At 42.9% G+C, this 20,940-nt stretch overlaps 1 protein-coding gene across 1 annotated transcript in view; it reads right to left on the reverse strand.

Moving 5' to 3' along the window:
- Window positions 1–19,651, reverse strand: part of LOC127931302 (keratin-associated protein 10-4-like) — a gene marked incomplete at its 5' end in the record, with an annotated part of 29,073 nt that extends 9,422 nt beyond the window's left edge. Inside the window, 3 exons of the mRNA XM_052523332.1 lie at window positions 2,660–2,792; window positions 11,002–11,138; window positions 19,498–19,651. Of these exons, the coding sequence (XP_052379292.1) occupies window positions 2,660–2,792; window positions 11,002–11,138; window positions 19,498–19,651 (424 nt within the window). The remainder of the gene's footprint in view (window positions 1–2,659; window positions 2,793–11,001; window positions 11,139–19,497) is intronic.
- Window positions 19,652–20,940: the final 1,289 nt, after the last annotated feature.

Below are 20,940 nucleotides of genomic sequence, written 5' to 3' on the forward strand. Positions count from 1 at the left end.
AAGGGGACTTGTGTGAACTTAAGAACTGGAGGCCTGTGGCGTTACTCTGTGCGGACTACAAGATTTTTGCCAAGGTCCTCTCTAACAGACTGAAGTCCCATCTGGACTCTATAATACACAAGGACCAGACATATTGTGTACCGGGACGCTCAATCACGGACAACTTGTTCTTGATTAGGGACATGTTGGACTTGTCGAGAGGTTCTAATGTGAACTTTGGACTGGTCTCTTTAGATCAAGAGAAGGCTTTTGATAGAGTGGATCATGAGTATCTGTTTAATGCGATGTCTGTGTTTGGGTTTGGGAAGAGTTTTGTGACCTGTGTGAAGCTGTTGTATGCTGGGGCGTCATGTATGGTTAAGGTGGGAGGGGGCTCAGTAGGCCAGTCTGGGTGAGACGGGGCATTAGACAAGGATGCCCTCTATCTGGGCAGCTGTACACACTAGCCATTGAGCCTTTTTTAGGACTGCTACGCAGGAGACTGCGGGGAGTGTGCTGGACAGGCATGGATGTGGTGACAGGAATTGCAGTCTCAGCATATGCAGATGATGTTTCTGTGATGGTCAGGGATGGGCAAGATATGCAGGAACTAGAGACCAGTCTGAAGGTGTATGAGGGAGCTTCATCAGCTAAGGTAAACTGGGGAAAGAGCAAAGCTCTGTTATGTGGGGCATGGGGGATAGGGCTCCTCCTCTGCTTCCAGGGGTTTGCAGTGGGGTTGTGAAGGGCTTAAAGTGTTGGGGGTGTACCTGGGCTCGGAGAGGTGGGTCAGCAAGAACTGGGAGGGGCTGACACAGGCAGTGGTGTCAAGACTGGCCAGGTGGAGGTGGCTCCTGTCCCAAGTGTCATATAGAGGGAGGGTGCTGATAATCAACAACCTGGTGGCATCTTCCTTGTGGCATAAACTGGCTGTCCTCAACCCCCGCCGGTCTGCTTGCAGACCTGCAACGCAAGCTGGTGGACTTTTTTTTTTTTGGTCGGGACATCACTGGCTGAAGGCAGCAGTTTTGTACATGACCGTCCACGAAGGAGGACAGGGCCTGGTGGAACTGGAGAGCAGGATGGCTGCTTTCAGACTAAAGGCGGTGCAGAGACTGCTGTACCACACTGATGTTGGCTGGAGGGAACCAGCATGCGCGCTGCTGAGGAGAGCTGGCGGATTAGGGTTGGACCGGCAGCTGTTCCTCATGAAGCTGGAGAGGCTGAGTACAGCAGGTCTCTCAGAGTTTTACTCTGCGGTGCTGAGGGCCTGGCAGCTGCTAAGGCCCACACGAGAAGGGGGTGTGGAGCCTGGGCAGTGGGTGTGGGAGGAGCCCATCTTCCACAACCCAGCCATCCCTTTGAGATCGGTTCAGTCGGCCACCCTGCAGAGGCAACTGATGGCAGGGGGTTTACAAAGGCTGGGTGACCTGAGACTGCTGGGAGAGGAGGGGTGGAAAACCCCGGAGGTCTTGGCGCAACAAACAGGAATAACGTCTCTTAGGCTGCTGGAGAGATTCCTGGAGGAGGTCCAGGAGGCACTGTCTGAGCCGGTAAGGGGGGGTGTTTGAGAGGCCAAAGGGAGAGGGGCCACCAATGTTCCCGCCACTGCAGGTGACGGCAGAGACTGGAGACTGGCAAGGGGGTCTGGAGGACTTGTTCGATTTTAACACTCCGAGCCTGGGGGAGTTTGAGGGGGTGGGAGGTAAAGCCCCCTACAACCTCTGCGTTAAGGTGAGGAGCATTAGAAGCCTAACAGGAGTGAAGGCACATCAGTGGCAGGGGGTATGTGGGGCGGAGAGTATGGTGGGTTTTAGATGGAGGGCGCTCTACAAACCCCCAGTACCAAAGAGGTCAGGGGACCTCCAGTGGAGGGTTCTTCATGGAGCCCTGGCCACTAACAGCTGGTTGGCACGGGTTGATCCGGGAATTGGGCAGGGGTGTCCTTTCTGTCAAATGAAAGAAACTGTAATTCATGTGTTTTCTGTGTGCACCAGGTTAATGCCATTAATGTCTCTGTTGGAATGTCTGTGTGACAGGTTGGGTGGTTTTTGCTGTTGGGATGTTTATAATGGGATACAGGTATTCGAGTAAGGATAAAGAAAAATGTGTTTTGTTGAATTTTCTGTTTGCTCAGGCAAAGTTAGCTATTTGGCTAACAAGGAGGAACAGGGTCAAAGGTGGGGGGATAACAGACCCTTTACTACTGTTTCATGGGATGGTCTCTACGCGCCTTAGGGTTGAGTTTGAGTTCTATAAAATGATCAAATGTGTGGAGATGTTTGAGGAGATATGGTGTGTTGGGGGGGCTGTCTGTATTGCTGGGGAAGATGTTTTGGATATACGGTTGTAGGAGATGGTTTTTGTGTATTTTTATTTATTTTTTATTTTTTATTTATTTTAGGAGTGGGGGGTGAGTTTTAAATGAATTAAGAATGTTTCAATAAAAGCAAGACCAAAAGTCAAAGTCTCTCTCTCTCTCTCTCTCTCTCTCTCTCTCTCTTGTGGCTGCGAGAGAGTAGTGTAGTAGAGGGTCCGAGGAGGCTGTAGCTGGCCTAGAGGACAGACAGTCTCATCTAAAAACAGAACAGGAGTCCATCCTCACCTCTGTAGAATAGAACATAGAGCACTCCCCAAGGACTCACAGGACAAACTCAAGGTAAGGCACAGAAAAACACACAGACACACACAGACACACACACACACACACACACACACACACACACACACACACACACACACACACACACACACACACACACACACACACACACACACACACACACACACACATTCCATACATACATTTGAATCTTTACCTATTCCGTACAAACACTTTACCTATTCCAATATTCTATTCCAATAGCACCGTTTGTCCATTTTGAGATGCCGTAGCCACTTCCTCAATATAGATAACTCAAGAATTCTGTCATTAATTTGTACGTTTTTGCTGAGGAGATCATAGTCGTGCAATTTTACTAAGATCTAACTAAGATGTTTTGTGAACAACGCCAGATTGATGAGGTGTGATGCTTTGCTGGTGACATTGTCTATGATTTGTTTTTAGTTCAAGGCTACCATAGCATTCTGCCGCCATATGCCATCCCATCTGGTTTGCGCTTAGTGGGACAATCATTTGTTTTTCAACAGGACAATGACCCAACCCATCTCCAGGCTGTGTAAGGGCTATTTGACCAAGAAGGAGAGTGATGGAGTACTGCATCAGATGATCTGGCCTCCACAATCACAATCACCCGACCTCAACCCAGTTGAGATGTTTTGGGATTGTTTTTTTTGATTATTTATCTTAACCAGGTAGGCCAGTTGAGAACAAGTTCTCATTTACAACTGCGACCTGACCAAGATAAAGCAAAGCAGTTCGACACAAACAACAACACAGAGTTACACATGGAATATGTACATATTCTTTATCCCTTTACACTTGTGTGTATAAGGTGGTAGTTGTGGAATTGTTAGGTTAGATTACTCGTTGGTTATTACTGCATTGTCGGAACTAGAAGCACAAGCATTTCGCTACACTCGTATTAACATCTGCTAACCATGTGTATGTGACAAAGAAACTTATTCTCCAAACACCCCACAGGACATCCCAATTATTTGCAAAAGGAAGCGATGCAGAGGAAGAAGAGCCGGATGCCTCGTCCGGACCCGCAGAAGGCAACTAGGAAAGCTGCCATTACCATCAATACTACTCGCCAACGTGCAATCATTGGACAATAAACTGGATGAGGTACGATCACGAATATCCTACCAACGGGACATCAAAAACTGTAATATCCTATGCTTCACGGAATCGTGGCTGAATGACGACATGGATATTAAACTCTCTCATTAACACAGGTGTGAGTGTTGATGAGGACAAGGCTGGAGATCACTCTGTCATGCTGAGTGAGTTCCAATAACAGACTGGAAGCTTCAAAAGGAGGGTGGTGCTTGCTCTTCCTCTGTAAACCATGGTTACCTGCAAGGAAACACATGCCGTCATCATTGCTTTGCACAAAAAGGGCTTCACAGGCAAGGATATTGCTGCCAGTAAGATTGCACCTAAATTTATCGGATCATCAAGAAGTTAAAAGGAGAGTGGTTCAATTGTTGTGAAGAAGACTTCAGGGCGCCAAAGAAAGTGCAGCAAGCTCCTCACTGTGACATGATGTCAGCTGGTCCTGACCTGAAATGGAGTGGAAATGTTTTATTGAGATTCAGTTCATTTGCATGGCAAAGAGGGACTTTGCAATTAATTGCAATTCATCTGATCACTCTTCATAACATTCTGGAGTATAAGCAAATTGCCATCATACAAACTGAGGCAGCAGACTGTGAAAATTAATATCTGTGTCATTCTCAAAACTTTTGGCCACTACTGTAGATCATTTGTGCAAGGCAATTTATCAACATTAAAAACTTGTGGCTGGGGCCTGCCGAGTGGTGCAGTGGTACACTGTGTGGTACACTGCATCGCAGTGCAAACTGTGTTGCTACAGATGCTGGTTCAATACCCGTGCCTGCCGCGAACAGAAATAAATCAATCAAATTGATTTAAAAATGACTTTTTTATATCAAATGTCACAAAGTGCTATACAGAAACCCAGCCTAAAACCCCAAACAGCAAGCAATGCAGATGTAGAAAACTCCCTAGAAAGGTCAAAACCTAGGAAGAAACCTAGAGAGGAACCAGGCTCTGAGGGGTGGCCAGTCCTCTTCTGGTTGTGCTGGGTGGAGATTATAACAGTACAAGGCCAAGATGTTCAAATGTTCATAGATGACCAAATAATAATAATCACAGTGGTTGTAGAGGGTGCAGCAGGTCAGTACTTGTGGAGTATTATTATTATTAAAAGTCCATTATAATAATATAAAAGTTCCTTATAATTAAATAAAAGTTCCTGTTTTTATTCACAGTAGTGATGGACAGCTGGAGTCATTTTGTTAAATAAAGGATATATTGAAATTGAAAAAACCTAATCCAGGGAAGGTATTGTTTTCTTAGCAGGGGAAGAGAATTCTCCACCTGTGCAGAATGTGAGAGGATCATGTACAAACGCAATGATATCCTTGGGCATGCTGTTGTCTTCAAATCTGGTGGAGAAGATGTCCCTCAGCTGCTTGATGAAATCTTCCATCACCTCTGTGACAATGCTGCGGCCTGGTCCCTCTGCCCGTCGTTTCTTCAGTGTGATGAAGTGCAGTAGCCTTCCCGGTGACAAGTCAAAATCAAATTTCTCCACCATGTCCACGTCTGTTTCCCCTCTTCCTTGTAACTGCAGATTTAACCTGTTTAAGTGACAGAATATGTCTGCGAAAAAAAAAGCTGTGTGTGCAGCTTGCAGTTAACGATTCAATGTTCCTGCATCGGGCCTCTATATAGGGCGGGAAGGCCACTGAAAGTTCTATGCCTAGATTCATAATTAGTCTGAGATTTAATTATTTGTAAACAGCAATATTTTCATTGTAAATAATACATACTTGCTTGTCATTGGGAAAATATGGAGAGATGAATGCATATCGCTCTGTAAATTCTCGGAGTCTTTGATTTTCAACCATTCTTCTTGATACATTTTGAGAGCGACATTTTATCTTGTTTTCAAGCAAATTGTTCTGAACAAATGTTGACATTAACAAAAGTAATGTAGCCTACAGTAGGTTATGGAGACCACCAATCAACGCCCAGAGAAATAGACAAAATAATAATTTAATAGAGACGTAGTGATTTTATGAGCGTAATCAGATCAAAGTTATTATCTCATTGTCACTGAATTTATTATGTCCTAATCATATGTGTTAAACATGTTAAATTTGTAGTGTTGGCCAAATCATTTTGCTAATATTATATACTTATTATGTTCTGTCCCACCATCATCCAATTGTTACATTAGGATTTGAAGCAACTGCCTAACCGGGTGTAGTCAATTATTTCAGCACCGTTTTGCACTGCTCTGAGACAAACATGGGGACTGATTAATCTGGGCCGGCAGCCTTGCGAGGGTTAACATGCTTAAATTTCTTACTCACGTCGGCCACGGAGAAGGAGAGCCCACAGACCTTGGTAGTGGGCTGCGTCAGTGGCGCTGTGTTATCCTCAAAGCGGGTGAAGAAGGAGTTTAGCTTGTCCGGAAGCAAGACGTCGATGTCCACAACATTGCTGGTTTTCCCTTTGTAGACCATGATTGTCTGTAGACCACATACATCTCATGTCTGAGCTATTGAATTGCACCTGCACTTTGTTTCTGTGTTGACGTTTTTCCTGTTTGATTGCCTTATAAAGGGAATAACTACACTGTTTGTATTCGGCCATATTCCCGGTCACCTTGCCATGGTTAAATATGGTGGTTTGCGCTTTCAGTTTTGTGCAAATGCTGCCATATACTGTATCCATGGTTTCTGGTTTGGGTATGTTTTAATAGTCACAGTGGGAACCACAGATCCTATACACTTCCCGATGAACTCACTCACCGTATCCGTTTATTTGTCTATGTTATTCTTAGATGGAAAATATCCCAGTCCGCTTGATCAAAACAATCTTGAGGCATGGATGCCGATTGGTCAGACCAGCATTGAATTGACCTTAGTACGGGTACTTCCTGTTTGAGTTTCTGCCTATAGGAAGGGAGTCATGATCAGATTTGGTGGGAGAGGGCCTTGTAGGCATTTTGAAAAGTTGAGTAGCAATGGTCAGCATGAGTGCTACAAGTCAATGTGTTAATAGAACTTCGGTAGCGTTTTCCTCGTGTTTGCTTTGTTAAAATCCCCAGCTACAATAAATGCGGCCTCAAGATGTGTAGTTTCCAGTTTGCATAAAGTCCAGTGCTGTCCTTTGAGGGCCGTCGTGGTATTGGATTGAGAGGGAATATTCACGGCTGTGACTATAACCAAGGAGAAATATCTTGGGAAGTAATACGGTCGGCATTTGATTTTGAGGTACTCTAAGTCAAGTGAACAAAAGGACTTGAGTTTCTGGATGTTACCAAAATCACACCATGAGTAGTTAATCATGAAACATACACCCCCACCTTTCTTCTTCCTGGAAGGTTCTTTATTTCTGTCTCCACAATGTACTGAGAACCCAGCTGGTTGTATGGATGGGGACAGTATATTGCGAAAGAGCCATTTTTTCTGTGAAACAGGGTATATTACAATCCCTGATGTCTCTCTGGAAGGAGATCCTCACCCTGAGCTTGTCTACTTTATTGTCCAGAGACTAAACATTATCCAGTCATATACCAGGAAGTGATGGATGGTGTGCATGCCTCCTGAGTCAGACTAGAATTCTTAGGACCTAGAAGCAGAGCTGCCATATCTGTCGGTACCATCTTTTCTAGAATACGTTTCTGAGTGACAGTGAGGGCTTTGCATAGTCACTTTGTTGCATTTTTTTTGTGGGACTGTAAAAAATGCCTGGAACTTAAAAGGATGTTATTAAAACTTCTTAAGGCTGACGCAGAATACAGTCCCCATGAAGGAACAGCACTGAGCGGAATTTCAGAGTGCCACCTATAGTTTTTGATAAAACTCAAACTTTCATAAAACTTTCATTAAAATACACATTCAAGGTAGTGAATTAAAGCTACACTCGTTGTGAATCTATCCACCAAGTCAGATTTGTAAAATGCTTTTCTGCGAAAGCATGAGAAGCTATTATCTGATAGCATGTACCCCCAAAATACTGCAATGTCACCTAACACGACAGATTTTGCGGTAGCCGGGGGCTACCCAAAACACAGAAATAAAATATACAACATTCATTACCTTTGACGAGCTTCTTTCTTGGCACTCCTAGATGTCCCATAAACATTTATTTGGGTATTTTTTTTTATTAAATCGGTCCATATATAGCCTAGGTATCGATCTAGGAAGACTGTGTAATCAAGGAAAAAAGTTTGATAACGCAACGTCATTTTTAAAAATTAAAAAAGTCGATGATAAACTTTCACAAAACACTTCGAAATACTTTTGTAATGCAACTTTAGGTATTAGTAAACGTTAATAATCTATCAAAATGATCACGGGGCGATGTATATTCATTCTATAGCTCCACGTCTTGAAATCATGTCCGGATATTTCTCAACCAAAACATCCTGTCGGAGACCGGAAGAAATCGTCTGCTTTGTTTCGGTTTGACCAAGAAACAAATCCGAGACAAATGACAAGACTGTTGACATCGTGTGGAAGCTGTAGGTATTGCAACCTTGGCCCCATTTAATGTGGGTCACTTTTAACAATTGGTTGAAGTGGCGCATGGATATATTTTCCCATTTTCAGTGATCAGATTTTCCTGCACTTTTCGATGAAACGCACGTTCTGTTATAGTCACAGCTGTGATTTAACCAGTTTTAGAAACGTCTGAGTGTTTTCTATCCACACATACTAATCATATGCATATACTATATTCCTGGCATGAGTAGCAGGGCGCTGAAATGTTGCGCGATTTTTAACAAAAAGCTGCGAAAATTCGCAGCCTCCCTAAGAGGTTTTAACCGTTTACCATTGTTTTATAATAATGGTTCTGTTCCGGAACAGTATAAATCACTTTTGTTTTTGGTTCTGATTCTGTTCCTCAACATTATTTTCTAGTTGCCTGACATGCAAGTTAGATAAGAACAAATTATTATTTACAATGACGGGAACACGGACAGGAACACGGACAGATGTGATAAAGCCTGGGTCATTATGGGAGTGATTTCTCTCTCTCTCTCTCAATTCAATTCAATTCAAGGGCTTTATTGGCATGGGAAACATGTGTTAACATTGCCAAAGCAAGTGAGGTAGACAACATACAAAGTGAATTTAAAAGGTGAAAAACAACAAAAATGAACAGTAAACATTACACATACAGAAGTTTCAAAACAGTAAAGACATTACAAATGTCATATTATATATATATATATATATATATATACAATGTACAAATAGTTAAAGGACACAAGATAAAATAAATAAGCATAAATATGGGTTGTATTTACAATGGTGTTTGTTCTTCACTGGTTGCCCTTTTCTCGTGGCAACAGGTCACAAATCTTGCTGCTGTGATGGCACACTGTGGAATTTCACCCAGTAGATATGGGAGTTTTTCAAAATTGGATTTGTTTTCGAATTCTTTGTGGATCTGTGTGATCTGGGGGAAATATGTATCTCTAATATGGTCATACATTGGGCAGGAGGTTAGGAAGTGCAGCTCAGTTTCCACCTCATTTTGTGGGCAGTGAGCACATAGCCTGTCTTCTCTTGAGAGCCATGTCTGCCTACGGCGGCCTTTCTCAATAGCAAGGCTATGCTCACTGAGTCTGTACATAGTCAAAGCTTTCCTTAATTTTGGGTCAGTCACAGTGGTCAGGTATTCTGCCGCTGTGTACTCTCTGTGTAGGGCCAAATAGCATTCTAGTTTGCTCTGTTTTTTTGTTAATTCTTTCCAATGTGTTAAGTAATTATCTTTTTGTTTTCTCATGATTTGGTTGGGTCTAATTGTGCTGTTGTCCTGGGGCTCTGTAGGGTGTGTTTGTGAACAGAGCCCCAGGACCAGCTTGCTTAGGGGACTCTTCTCCAGGTTCATATCTCTGTAGGTGATGGCTTTGTTATGGAAGGTTTGTGAATCGCTTCCTTTTAGGTGGTTTTAGAATTTAATGGCTCTTTTCTGGATTTTGATAATTAGTGGGTATCAGCCTAATTCTGCTCTGCATGCATTATTTGGTGTTTTACGTTGTACACGGAGGATATTTTTGCAGAATTCTGCGTGCAGAGTCTCAATTTGGTGTTTGACCCATTTTGTGAAGTCTTGGTTGGTGAGCGGACCCCAGACCTCACAACCATAAAGGGCAATGGGCTCTATGACTGATTCAAGTATTTTTAGCCAAATCCTAATTGGTATGTTGAAATTTATGTTTCTTTTGATGGCATAGAATGCCCTTCTTGCCTTGTCTCTCAGATCGTTCACAGCTTTGTGGAAGTTACCTGTGGCGCTGATGTTTAGGCCAAGGTATGTATAGTTTTTTGTGTGCTCTAGGGCAACAGTGTCTAGATGGAATTTGAATTTGTGGTCCTGGTGACTGGACCTTTTTTGGAACACCATTATTTTGGTCTTACTGAGATTTACTGTCAGGGCCCAGGTCTGACAGAATCTGTGCATAAGATCTAGGTGCTGCTGTAGGCCCTCCTTGGTTGCTGACAGAAGCACCAGATCATCAGCAGACATTTGACTTCGGATTCTAGCAGGGGGAGGCCGGGTGCTGCAGACTTTTCTAGTGCCCGCGCCAATTCGTTGATATATATGTTGAAGAGGGTGGGGCTTAAGCTGCATCCCTGTCTAACCCCACGACCCTGTTTGAAGAAATGTGTGTGTTTTTTGCCAATTTTAACCGCACACTTGTTGTTTGTGTACATGGATTTTATAATGTCATATGTTTTACCCCCAACACCACTGTATAGCAGACCCTCATGCCAGATTGAGTCGAAGGCTTTTTTGAAATCAACAAAGCATGAGAAGACTTTGCCTTTGTTTTGGTTTGTTTGGTTGTCAATTAGGGTGTGCAGGGTAAATACATGGTCTGTTGTACGGTAATTTGGTAAAAAGCCAATTTGACATTTGCTCAGTACATTGTTTTCATCTCTCTCTCTCTCTCTCTCTCTCTCTCTCTCTCTCTCTCTCTCTCTCTCTCTCTCTCTCTCTCTCTCTCTCTCTCATTTGTCTCTCTGTCTCTGTGTGTGTGTCTATGATTGTATGTTAATTTGTCTTTCGTGATGCAAGTGTAATTTCACTTTTCTGTAATTTCTACTCATAATCACATCCACACAGGAAAGCTGTCTTCTCTCTCTTAGTTTCTAAACTAAACTTGTGATAATGAGTTAGTTCAGGGTTCACCATGGTTCATCACAACAAGCAGCCATGAATCTCAGTCTAATTCTGTCTCCCTCCAGAACGTCTTCACACAGAGACAGGCAGGCAGACAGACAGAAAGACAGGGGCCTAATCAGCCTGTAGTCTCATTCAGATGTGTTGTGTGTGCCTGGAACACACACACACACACACACACACACACACACACACACACACACACACACACACACACACACACACACACACACACACACACACACACACACACACACACACACACACACACACACACACACACACACACACACACAGGCTGTAACAGCGGGGCATTGTGGAGCCCAGACACCCTAATAATGATGCTGTCTAACCCCACTCTTGGGAAAGAAGCTGGTAACTGTCTGTGGTCTATCTTTGGAGGGATTTGGCACAAAACAACAGAAAACAAATTTGGCCCATCTGGAAAATATGCTCTCTCATTAGGAACGAACTGCAATACATTAGATATGAGTATTTCTTCTACCTAGTGTCACTGGGTCCACTCCCATCTAGTCTTTGATCATCCTAACTTATTTTGGAAGTTTTCATTTGCTGAAGGTTCCTGAAGGTTGCTGCCGGTGTACTTTTGTCCTCTTACTAAAACTTTGCTGTGGCACTTTTCTGTTGAAGTTTTCAGTTGCTGAAGTTATCTGGCCTGGTGAACATTTCTCTCTAACTAAAACACTACCGCAGTACTGATCTGAGGAAGTTTTCGTCATACTTTCTTTTTCGGCATACCTTTCCAATCTTCACTAAAACATAGGCTAGCGTCTGTGGTAGATAGCCATTGGATTATAGTTATTGCCTTCTACAGATTTAGATTAAACAGAGGGTGAGTTTCAGTCATAGCCCCTTGTCTTTTAGGCCCATTTAGACAGCCAGAGTATGTCTGGCGCCAGCTCTCTCCCTCCCAGCCAGCCTCCCAGACCAGCCAGCCTCCCAGACCAACCAGCCTCCCAGACCAGCCAGCCTCCCAGACCAGCCAACCTTTCAGCCTCCCAGCCCAGCCAGCCTCCCAAGCTCTCAGCTCGGCTAGACAACAGGCAGCACCGATGAAGCAGGGAGACAAACGGAGCAGCAATCACAACAATCTATTTGATTTCACCAAGTGTACAAGAGTTGGAGAGACTAAGAGCTGTATTTGGGATCAGGTAGTTCAGAATGGGAAAAGTTTCTCAGTCACTCACTGATCTCCTGGAGAAGTCTCAGAGGAAGGAAGATGAGAAGTATTCAGGTGAGACAGCAGAGATTTAACACAAATAGACTCTCTCTCGTCTATTGAACATCAACACACAACATCCCTAATCAACTTCCCCAACCCCATGATAGTCCTGTCAGACATTCCATGGAGTGGATGTTTTCCATTTTCTCCTCAAAGTGGTGTGTGTATGCATTTGTGTATGTATGTACGGTACCTTCAGAAGGTATTCAGACCCCTTGACATTTTCCTTTTTTTGTTAGGTTACAGCCTTATTCTAAAATGGATTAAAACAACTAAAAATCCTCATTAATCTTCACACAATACCCCATAATGCCAAAGCAAAAAAGGTTTTTAGAAATGTTTGCTAATTTATAAAAGATTCAAAACTGAAATATGACATTTACATACGTATTCAGCCCCTTTACTCAGTACTTTGTTGAAGCACCTTTGGCAGCGATTACATCCTCAAGTCTTCTTTGGGTATGATGCTGCAAGCTTGGCATATCTGTACTTGGGGAGTTTCTCCCATTCTTCTCTGTAGATTTTCTCAAGCTCTGTCAGGGTGGATGGGGAGCGTCGCTGCACTGCTATTTTCAGGTCTCTCCAGTGATGTTCGATTAGGTTTAAGTCTGGGCTCTGGCTGGGCCACTCAAGGACATTCAGAGACATGTCCTGAAGCCACTCCTGCTTTGTCTTGGCTGTGTGCTTAGGATTGTTGTCCTGTTGGAAGGTAACGCTTGGCCCCAGCCTGAGGTCCTGAGAGCTCTGGAGCAGGTTTTCATCAAGGATCTCTCTGTACTGTACTCTGTTCATCTTTGCCTCGATCCTGACTAGTTTCCCGGTCCCTGACGCTGAAAAACATCCTCACAGCATGATTCTAACACCACTATGCTTCACCGTAGGGATGTGGCAGGTTTCCTCCAGACGCGATGCTTGGCATTCAGGCCAAATAGTTCAATCTTGGTTTCATCAGACCAGAGAATCCTGTTTCTCGTGGTTTGAGAGTCTTAGCGGGCTGTCATGTGCCTTTTATTGAGGAGTGGCTTCCATCTGGCCACTCTCCCATTAAGGCCTGATTGGTGGTGCGCTACAGAGATGGTTGTCCTTCTGGAAGGTTCTCCCATCTCCACACAAGGACTTTAGAGCTCTGTCAGAGTGACCATTGGGTTCTTGGTCACCTGCCTGACCAAGGTCCTTCTCCCCTGATTACTCAGTTTGGCCGGGTGGCCGGCTCTAGGAAGGGTCTTGGTACCCTTCCACAGATCTGTGTCTCGACACAATCCTATCTCGTAGCTCTGTGGACAATTCCTTTTACCTCATGGCTTGGTTTTTGCTCTGACATGCACTTTCAACTGTGGGACCTTATGTATATAGACAGGTGCCTTTCAAAATAACTTCCAATAAATATAATTTACCGCAGGTGGACTCCAATAAAGTTGTAGAAACATCTCAAGGATGATCAATGGAAACAGGATGCACCTGAGCTCAATTTCAAGTCTCATAGCAAAGAGTCTGAATACTAATGTAAATATAGTATTTATGTTTGTAATTTTGTATATATTTGCAAAAATGTATAAAACTCTGTTTTTGCTTTGAAATGATGGGGTATTGTGTGTAGATTGCTGAGGAATAAAAATACATTTTTGAATGTGGCTGTAAGTTAACAAAATGTGGAAAAAGTCAAGAGGTCTGAATATTTTCTGACCACACTGTATATATGGTATGTGTGTGTGTGCACTGGGGCCCATCTGTGTCCATGCGTCTGCACCTGCTATAATTAATGAGTTCCCTCAGACCCAGCCGGCCTTTTAATTAAGAGGAATGAGCAGGCGAGTTGAGACACACACACACACGCGCGCACGCACACACGCGCGCACGCACGCGCGCACGCACGCACGCACGCACGCACGCACGCACACACACACACACACACACACACACACACACACCACCACCATGCATCACAACGTAACAACAGGCAGTTGGGGGGAGAGAGGGAGGAGTGGAGAGAGGGAGAGGGGAGGGTAATCTAGCAGGTGTGTGGATGTATGAGTGGCAGGCCATACGACGCATCGTGTCACTGATGCATCATCAGAAAACCAACATCACTCAGCAGTCAGTTGAGTGAGGGATGAGAGAGGGAAGAGATGAGAGCAGAGGGAGGAGAGAGATGAGAGAGGGAGAAGAAGAGAAGAGAGGGATGAGAGAGGGAGGAGAAGAGAGGGGTGAGAGTGGAAGGATGAGAGAGAGGAGTGTGTTCTCTCCAGTGCCCTGTTGCTCGTTTATTGAATCACTCTTCATTTCACTGACTCTGACTTTGTCAATTCTGCTGTACTGACTCACTCACTGCTTAGTGGTTTAGTCCTTGGACATTATTTCACTCACTAATACAGTCAAACATATATTATTCTGTTCATTCTACAATAAACTGTTAACTGTTTTATCTGTCTACAGCAGTGAATGATCCTCGGAGCAGGAAGAGGAGGAAGAGGAGGACCATCCTCAAATCAAATCAAATCAAATCAAATTTATTTATATAGCCCTTCGTACATCAGCTGATACCTCAAAGTGCTGTACTCAGTGAATTTCATAAAAATAAAAATAGTGAAACATTTTTAAAGTTACTCCTTACCCTTTTCCACATTTTGTTATATAATATTATTTGAAAATGGATTAAATTAAATCCCCTCATCATTCTACACACAATACCCCATAATGACAAAACGAAAACAGATGTTTGGAAATGTTTACCAATTTATAAAAAAGAATAAACAGAAATACCTTATTTATAAAAATATTCAGACCCTTCGCGATGAAACTTGAAATTGAGCTCAGGTGCATCCTGTTTCCATTGATCATCCTTGAGATGTTTATACAACTTGATTGGAGTTCACCTGTGGTAAATTCAATTGATTGAATATGCTTTGTGTCAGAGCAAAAGAAAAAGCCATGACGTCAAAGGAATTGTCTGTAGTTCTCTGAGACAGGATTAAAGGTCCCCAAGAACACAGTGAAGTTTGCCTGTGGCATATAGCACTTTGCTTGTGGTGGAGACTAATCATGTGTTGCAGGTAACCTGTGGTATATGTAACTTGGCAAGTCAGTTAAGAACAAATTTGTATTTACCATGACAGTGGGTTATCTGCCTTGTTCAGGGGCAGAAGAACAGATTTTTTCTTTGTCAGCTCGGGGATTTGATCCGGCAACCTTTCGGTTATTGGCCCAGCGCTCTAACCACTAGTCTACTTGCCACCCTGTATAGCAGTATGCCTGTGGTGGAGACCTGTGATGTATAGCAGTTTTCCTGTGGTGGAGAACTGTGATGTATAGCAGTTTTCCTGTGGTGGAGAACTGTGATGTATAGCAGTTTTCCTGTGGTGGAGAACTGTGATGTATAGCAGTTTTAGCAGTGTTTGAACAATTTTTCTTAATTTCAATCACTACACCAACCTATGTGTCTAGGTAAGTACATTTTCTAATGAATGTAACAGATTAAAGCCCTCTCAGTGTTATAATTATGATTATAAACAAATTTACATTGTGAAAAGTAATGTCAAATTGCTTATTAAAAGGTTGAAAATCACTACTTTAGGGACAATTTGAACTTCAGACCATTTCATGCATAGTTTCTGTAGTGATGGTTTTCATTTTGTGCCTGGTTTATATATGCTTTCTTGGCTGGCCATCGCTTCATACTCGTCGCCAAACACCCTGACTCCAGGTCATCTACAAGTCTCTGCTTGGTAAAGCCCCGACTTATCTCAGCTCACTGGTCACCATAGCAGCACCCACCCGTAGCACACGCTCCAGCAGGTATATCTCACTGGTCACTCCCAAAGCCAATTCTTCCTTTGGCCACCTTTCCTTCCAGTTCTCTGCTGCCAATGACTGGAACAAACCACAAAAATCACTGAAGCTGGAGACCCATATCTCCCTCACTAGTTTTAAGCACCAGCTGTCAGAGCAGATCACAGATAACTGCACCTGTACATAGGCCATCTGTAAACAGCACATCCAACTACCTCAACCCCTACTGTATTTTTTTTTTCATCTTGCTCCTTTGTACTCCAGTATCTCTACTTGCACATTCATCTTCTGCACATCTACCATTCCAGTGTCTAATTGCTATATTGTAATTACCTCGCCACTATGGCCTATTTATTACCTTACCTCCCTTATCTTACCTCATTTGCACTCACTGTATATAGATTTAAAAAATAAAAAAAATTATTGACTGTATGGTTGTTTATTCCATGTGTAACTCTGTGATGTTCTATGTGTCGAACTGCTGTGCTTTATCTTGGCCAGGTTGCAGTTGTAAATGAGAACTTGTTCTCAACTGGCCTACCTGGTTAAATTAAGGTGAAATAAAATAAAAATGTTGTGACAGTTTGCATTTTGTGCCTGGTTTGTGTCGTGACAGTTTCCATTTTGTGCCTGGTTTGTGTCGTGACAGTTTCCATTTTGTGCCTGGTTTGTGAAGTGACAGTTTCCATTTTGTGCCTGTTTTGCGTTGGGACCATTTTATTTTGTGCCTGTTTTGTGTAGTGACAGTTTCCACGTTGTGCCTGTTTTGTGTAGTGACAGTTTCCATTTTGTGCCTGGTTCGAGTAGTGACAGATTTCATTTTGTGCCTGGTTCGAGTAGTGACAGATTTCATTTTGTGCCTGGTTTGTGTAGTGACAGATTTCATTTTGTGCCTGGTTTGTGTAGTGACAGCTTCCATTTGTGCCAGTTTGCTGTCAGATGGCTTCCATGTTGTGTCTGTAGGAGTCTCAGCAGCAGAAGGAGTTGTTGGAACAGTGTTAAGTAAAAAATTAACAATAATAATTGGAGCACCAACTGGACAAGTCCAAACAACAGATACAGGAATGCAGGGTACTGGACTACATTACCCACAATACTCATCGATATGCATACAGCAAATATTAGCATTATAATACCTAGAAACCCAACTAGAGGCTTTTAAAAAACTGTTGGACACAACATTGTTATTCCAACGCAATTTTAAGAATTGGCCTTTTCGAAGATCACTTTGTTTATTTTCTTATAGCTCCGAAATACCGGTAGGATTGTGAAACACATGCCTGCCGACAATACTTAGCACCCCTAAAAAGAGTGTTAGCAGTCAATCTCTTTTGTGTTCACACGGCAAAGAACTTGACGTCATCAGCCACTCAGCCTGGCCACAGGTGGCATTAATATTGTTTGTCAATGCATGTCCGTGTGTGTTATTTAGTTCATGGTCTAGATTCCAATGTTAGTTGCTGCGCTAATGTTGCTATTTTGTAGAAAGTCTGTGTTGATATTAACAAGATGGCCACATCTTAATAACTACCTAGCAAGATGAAGAAGAAACTATTTATTTCACTCTCCACAATCCCACACTACCAGTGCCAGCCCATAGCCAAATGTTTGGCTAGGTAATGTTAGCATATTCGTTAGCTAGCACAACATAGTTAGCTAGCTAGTTAGCTAGGACATTGCACTAATACAGCAGCTAACACAGGCAACCGTTTCACAGAAACCAATCCATTGTGATTTAATTATAACGTCAGCACTAGCTACAGTGGTTATTGCATCTGTGCACTTAGCCATCTACCATCCCATAGCATACATTGCATATGAAGTATGACTGGCTCGTTACCTACAGTTGAAGTCGGAAGTTTAGATACACATAGGTTGGAGTTATTAAAACTTGTTTTTCAACCACTCCACATTAACGAACTATGGTTTTGGCAAGTCCGTTAGGACATCTACTTTGACACAAGGTAATTTTTCCAACAATTGTTTACTACAGACAGATTATTTCACTTATAATTCACTGTATCACAATTCCAGAGAGTCAGAAGTTTTCATACACTAAGTTGACTGTGCCTTTAAACAACTTGGAAAATTCCTGAAAATTATGTCATGGCTTGAGAAGCTTCTGATAGGCTAATTGACATAATTTGAGTCAATTGGAGGTGTACCTGTGGATGTATTTCAAGGCCTACCTTCAAACTCAGTACCTCTTTGCTTGACATCATGGGAAAATCAAAAGAAATCAGACAAAACCTCAGAAAAGAAATGTAGACCTCCACTAGTCTGGTTCATCCTTGGGAGCAATTTCCAAACGCCTGAAGGTACCACGTTCATCTGTACAAACAATAGTATGCAAGTATAAACACCATGGCACCACGCAGCTATCATACCGCTCAGGAAGGAGACACGTTCTGTCTCCTAGAGATGAAAGGTGCAAATCAATCCCAGGAAACTAGTACAAAAGTATCTATATCCACAGTAAAACGAGTCCTATATCGACATAACCTGAAAGGCCGCTCAGAGAGGAAGAAGCCACTGGTCTAAAACTGCCAAAAGCCAGACTACGGTTTGCAACTGCACATGGGGACAAAGATCTTACATTTTGGAGAATTGTCCTCTGGTCTGATGAAACAAAAATATAACTGTTTGGCAATAACAACCATCGTTATGTATGGAGGACAAAGGGGGAGGCTTGCAAGCCAAAGAACACCATCCCAAACGTGAAGCACGGGGGTGGCAGCATCATGTTGTGGGGGTGCTTTGCCGCAAGAGGGACTGGTGCACAAAATTCACCCAGCTTATTGTGGTAAGCTTGTGGAAGGCTACCCGAAATGTTTGACCCAAGTTAAATCATTTAAAGGCAATGCTACCAAATACTAATTGAGTGTATGTAAACTTATGACCCACTTGGAATGTGATGGAAAAAATCATTCTCTCTACTATTATTTTGACATTTCACATTCTTAAAATAAAGTGGTGATCCTAACTGACCTAAGACAGGGAATGTTGACTTGGATTTAATGTCAGGAATTGTGAAAAACGGAGTTTAAATATATTTGGCTAAGGTGTATGTAAACTTCCAACTTCAACTGTATCTGTACGGAGAAAAGGCCCTCTTTCTTTTCCTTTTTGTTGTCACTCCTGTTGGCTCCCCCCACTTAAGAGTTTGTGCTCTCAGATTGGCTCAAAGTCAAGTTGTTGGCTGCTGATAAGCATTGTGATCCTACAAAAAGAAAAGGCAGGCTCGTCGCTACTGTGTTGTCATGCAGCAAGTACTGCTTTTGTTCAAGCAATTGAAGGAACGGCCTTCCACTGTGATATGTAACTATCGGCAGTGAGATTCTTTGTGTATTTATATGGTCACCCTGAAAGCTTTCCAGCTTTCTACAGATACTATGCTGAGTGCCCGGGTGTATCGTTTATCCACAACTGGCCTTGAAATATTACATTTGCATCATGTATGGATATATCCAAGCCAATGTTGGCAAACACAAGGATAGAGAGAGGATAGTAGCTTTCAGTCAGTCCTAATCATCAGATGTATCTTCTCACATGGCCAACTGAGAAGCATCATCCCATTGTTTGCATCAGATTGACATCAGTGTGTCTATTCCCCCAGCACAGCAGGCACATCGTACACACACACACACACACACACACACACACACACACACACACACACACACACACACACACACACACACACACACACACACACACACACACACACACACACACACACACACACACACACACACACACACACACACACACACACACACACACACACACACACACACACACACACACACACACACATTGTAGCCACTTCTTAAAGTGCATTAATCTGCCGACTCTGCTACGTTGGACTCCCACAACTCCCACAAGGAGTTGATTTAAGGAAAGTAGAGGAACAAAAGTATTTAGGTTCTTGGCTTTCGCTATGATTGCAGTTAGCAGCAATTTGTTTCAGGACAGATTACTGATTGTATCTGTTCTCTCTTACCACTGGTCCTGAGGACCCACAGTATTAGCACTGAGCAGGTTTTTTCCAGCCTAGCTTTAAGACCTGATTCAACTAATCAAGCTTGATGATAGGTTACTTAGTTGAATCAGTTGTATTAGTGTTGGACTCGAGCAAAACCCTGCTACCCCTGTTGACTCACCCCCAGTTTCTTCTCCTCAATGAGTCTAGATCTGAGTACCTCCCAGACGAATGCATTCTAACCATTCTGATTGGTCCCAGAAACCGATGGGTTGGGTTTGATACTCTGATCGGTTACAGATGATCCAATCACTCGTGACTTTGTTTTGTACAACACTCCTCATTTTGACGTAACCACAAACAACTTCTAGGATGGCATTCTCAGGCTGAAGTATGTAGGGAACATAGAGCAGCTATAGAGCAGTGTGAGCTGTAAGGCAAAATGTATATAGCCCTATGCATTAACAATATATATGCTATTTTATGCCTGTGCTGTGCATTCATTCACCTTGACAAGTCACAATGATTTCGTTTTTATATTCAACCACAAACGTAATCTGTTTTAAATGTTTATATTTGTATTATATGTGCTTGTATGCAGTGTTTTCTGGACTTATTTTATTTTGTGAAGAAGAAAAAAATGGCAATAAGCTAATTTCCCTCATCCATTTCAAAGTAAAGTGTTGCTGCCTAAGGCTCGGAAGTCTCTGATATGTCCATTGCTGTTGCCTTAGTCCATCTGTTGAGAAAATGACTCATAGGTTTATATGTCCACAGCTTCAATGTATTTCTACCAACTGCCTCCACACTTCAAAAGAACCAACATGTCTGCTGTAAAGTAAAAACAAGTTATTGGATTTATGTTCTGTGTGGTGCACGTAGCACTTCACACCTGGGATGTTCTGTGTGGTGCACGTAGCACTTCACACCTGGGATGTTCTGTGTGGTGCACGTAGCACTTCACACCTGGGATGTTCTGTGTGGTGCATGTAGCACTTCACACCTGGGATGTTCTGTGTGGTGCACGTAGCACTTCACCCCTGGGATGTTCTGTGTGGTGCACGTAGCACTTCACACCTGGGATGTTCT

The sequence above is a fragment of the Oncorhynchus keta genome, chromosome 8 (genome assembly GCF_023373465.1).
Source record: "Oncorhynchus keta strain PuntledgeMale-10-30-2019 chromosome 8, Oket_V2, whole genome shotgun sequence".
Taxonomy (NCBI): Eukaryota; Metazoa; Chordata; class Actinopteri; order Salmoniformes; family Salmonidae; genus Oncorhynchus; species Oncorhynchus keta.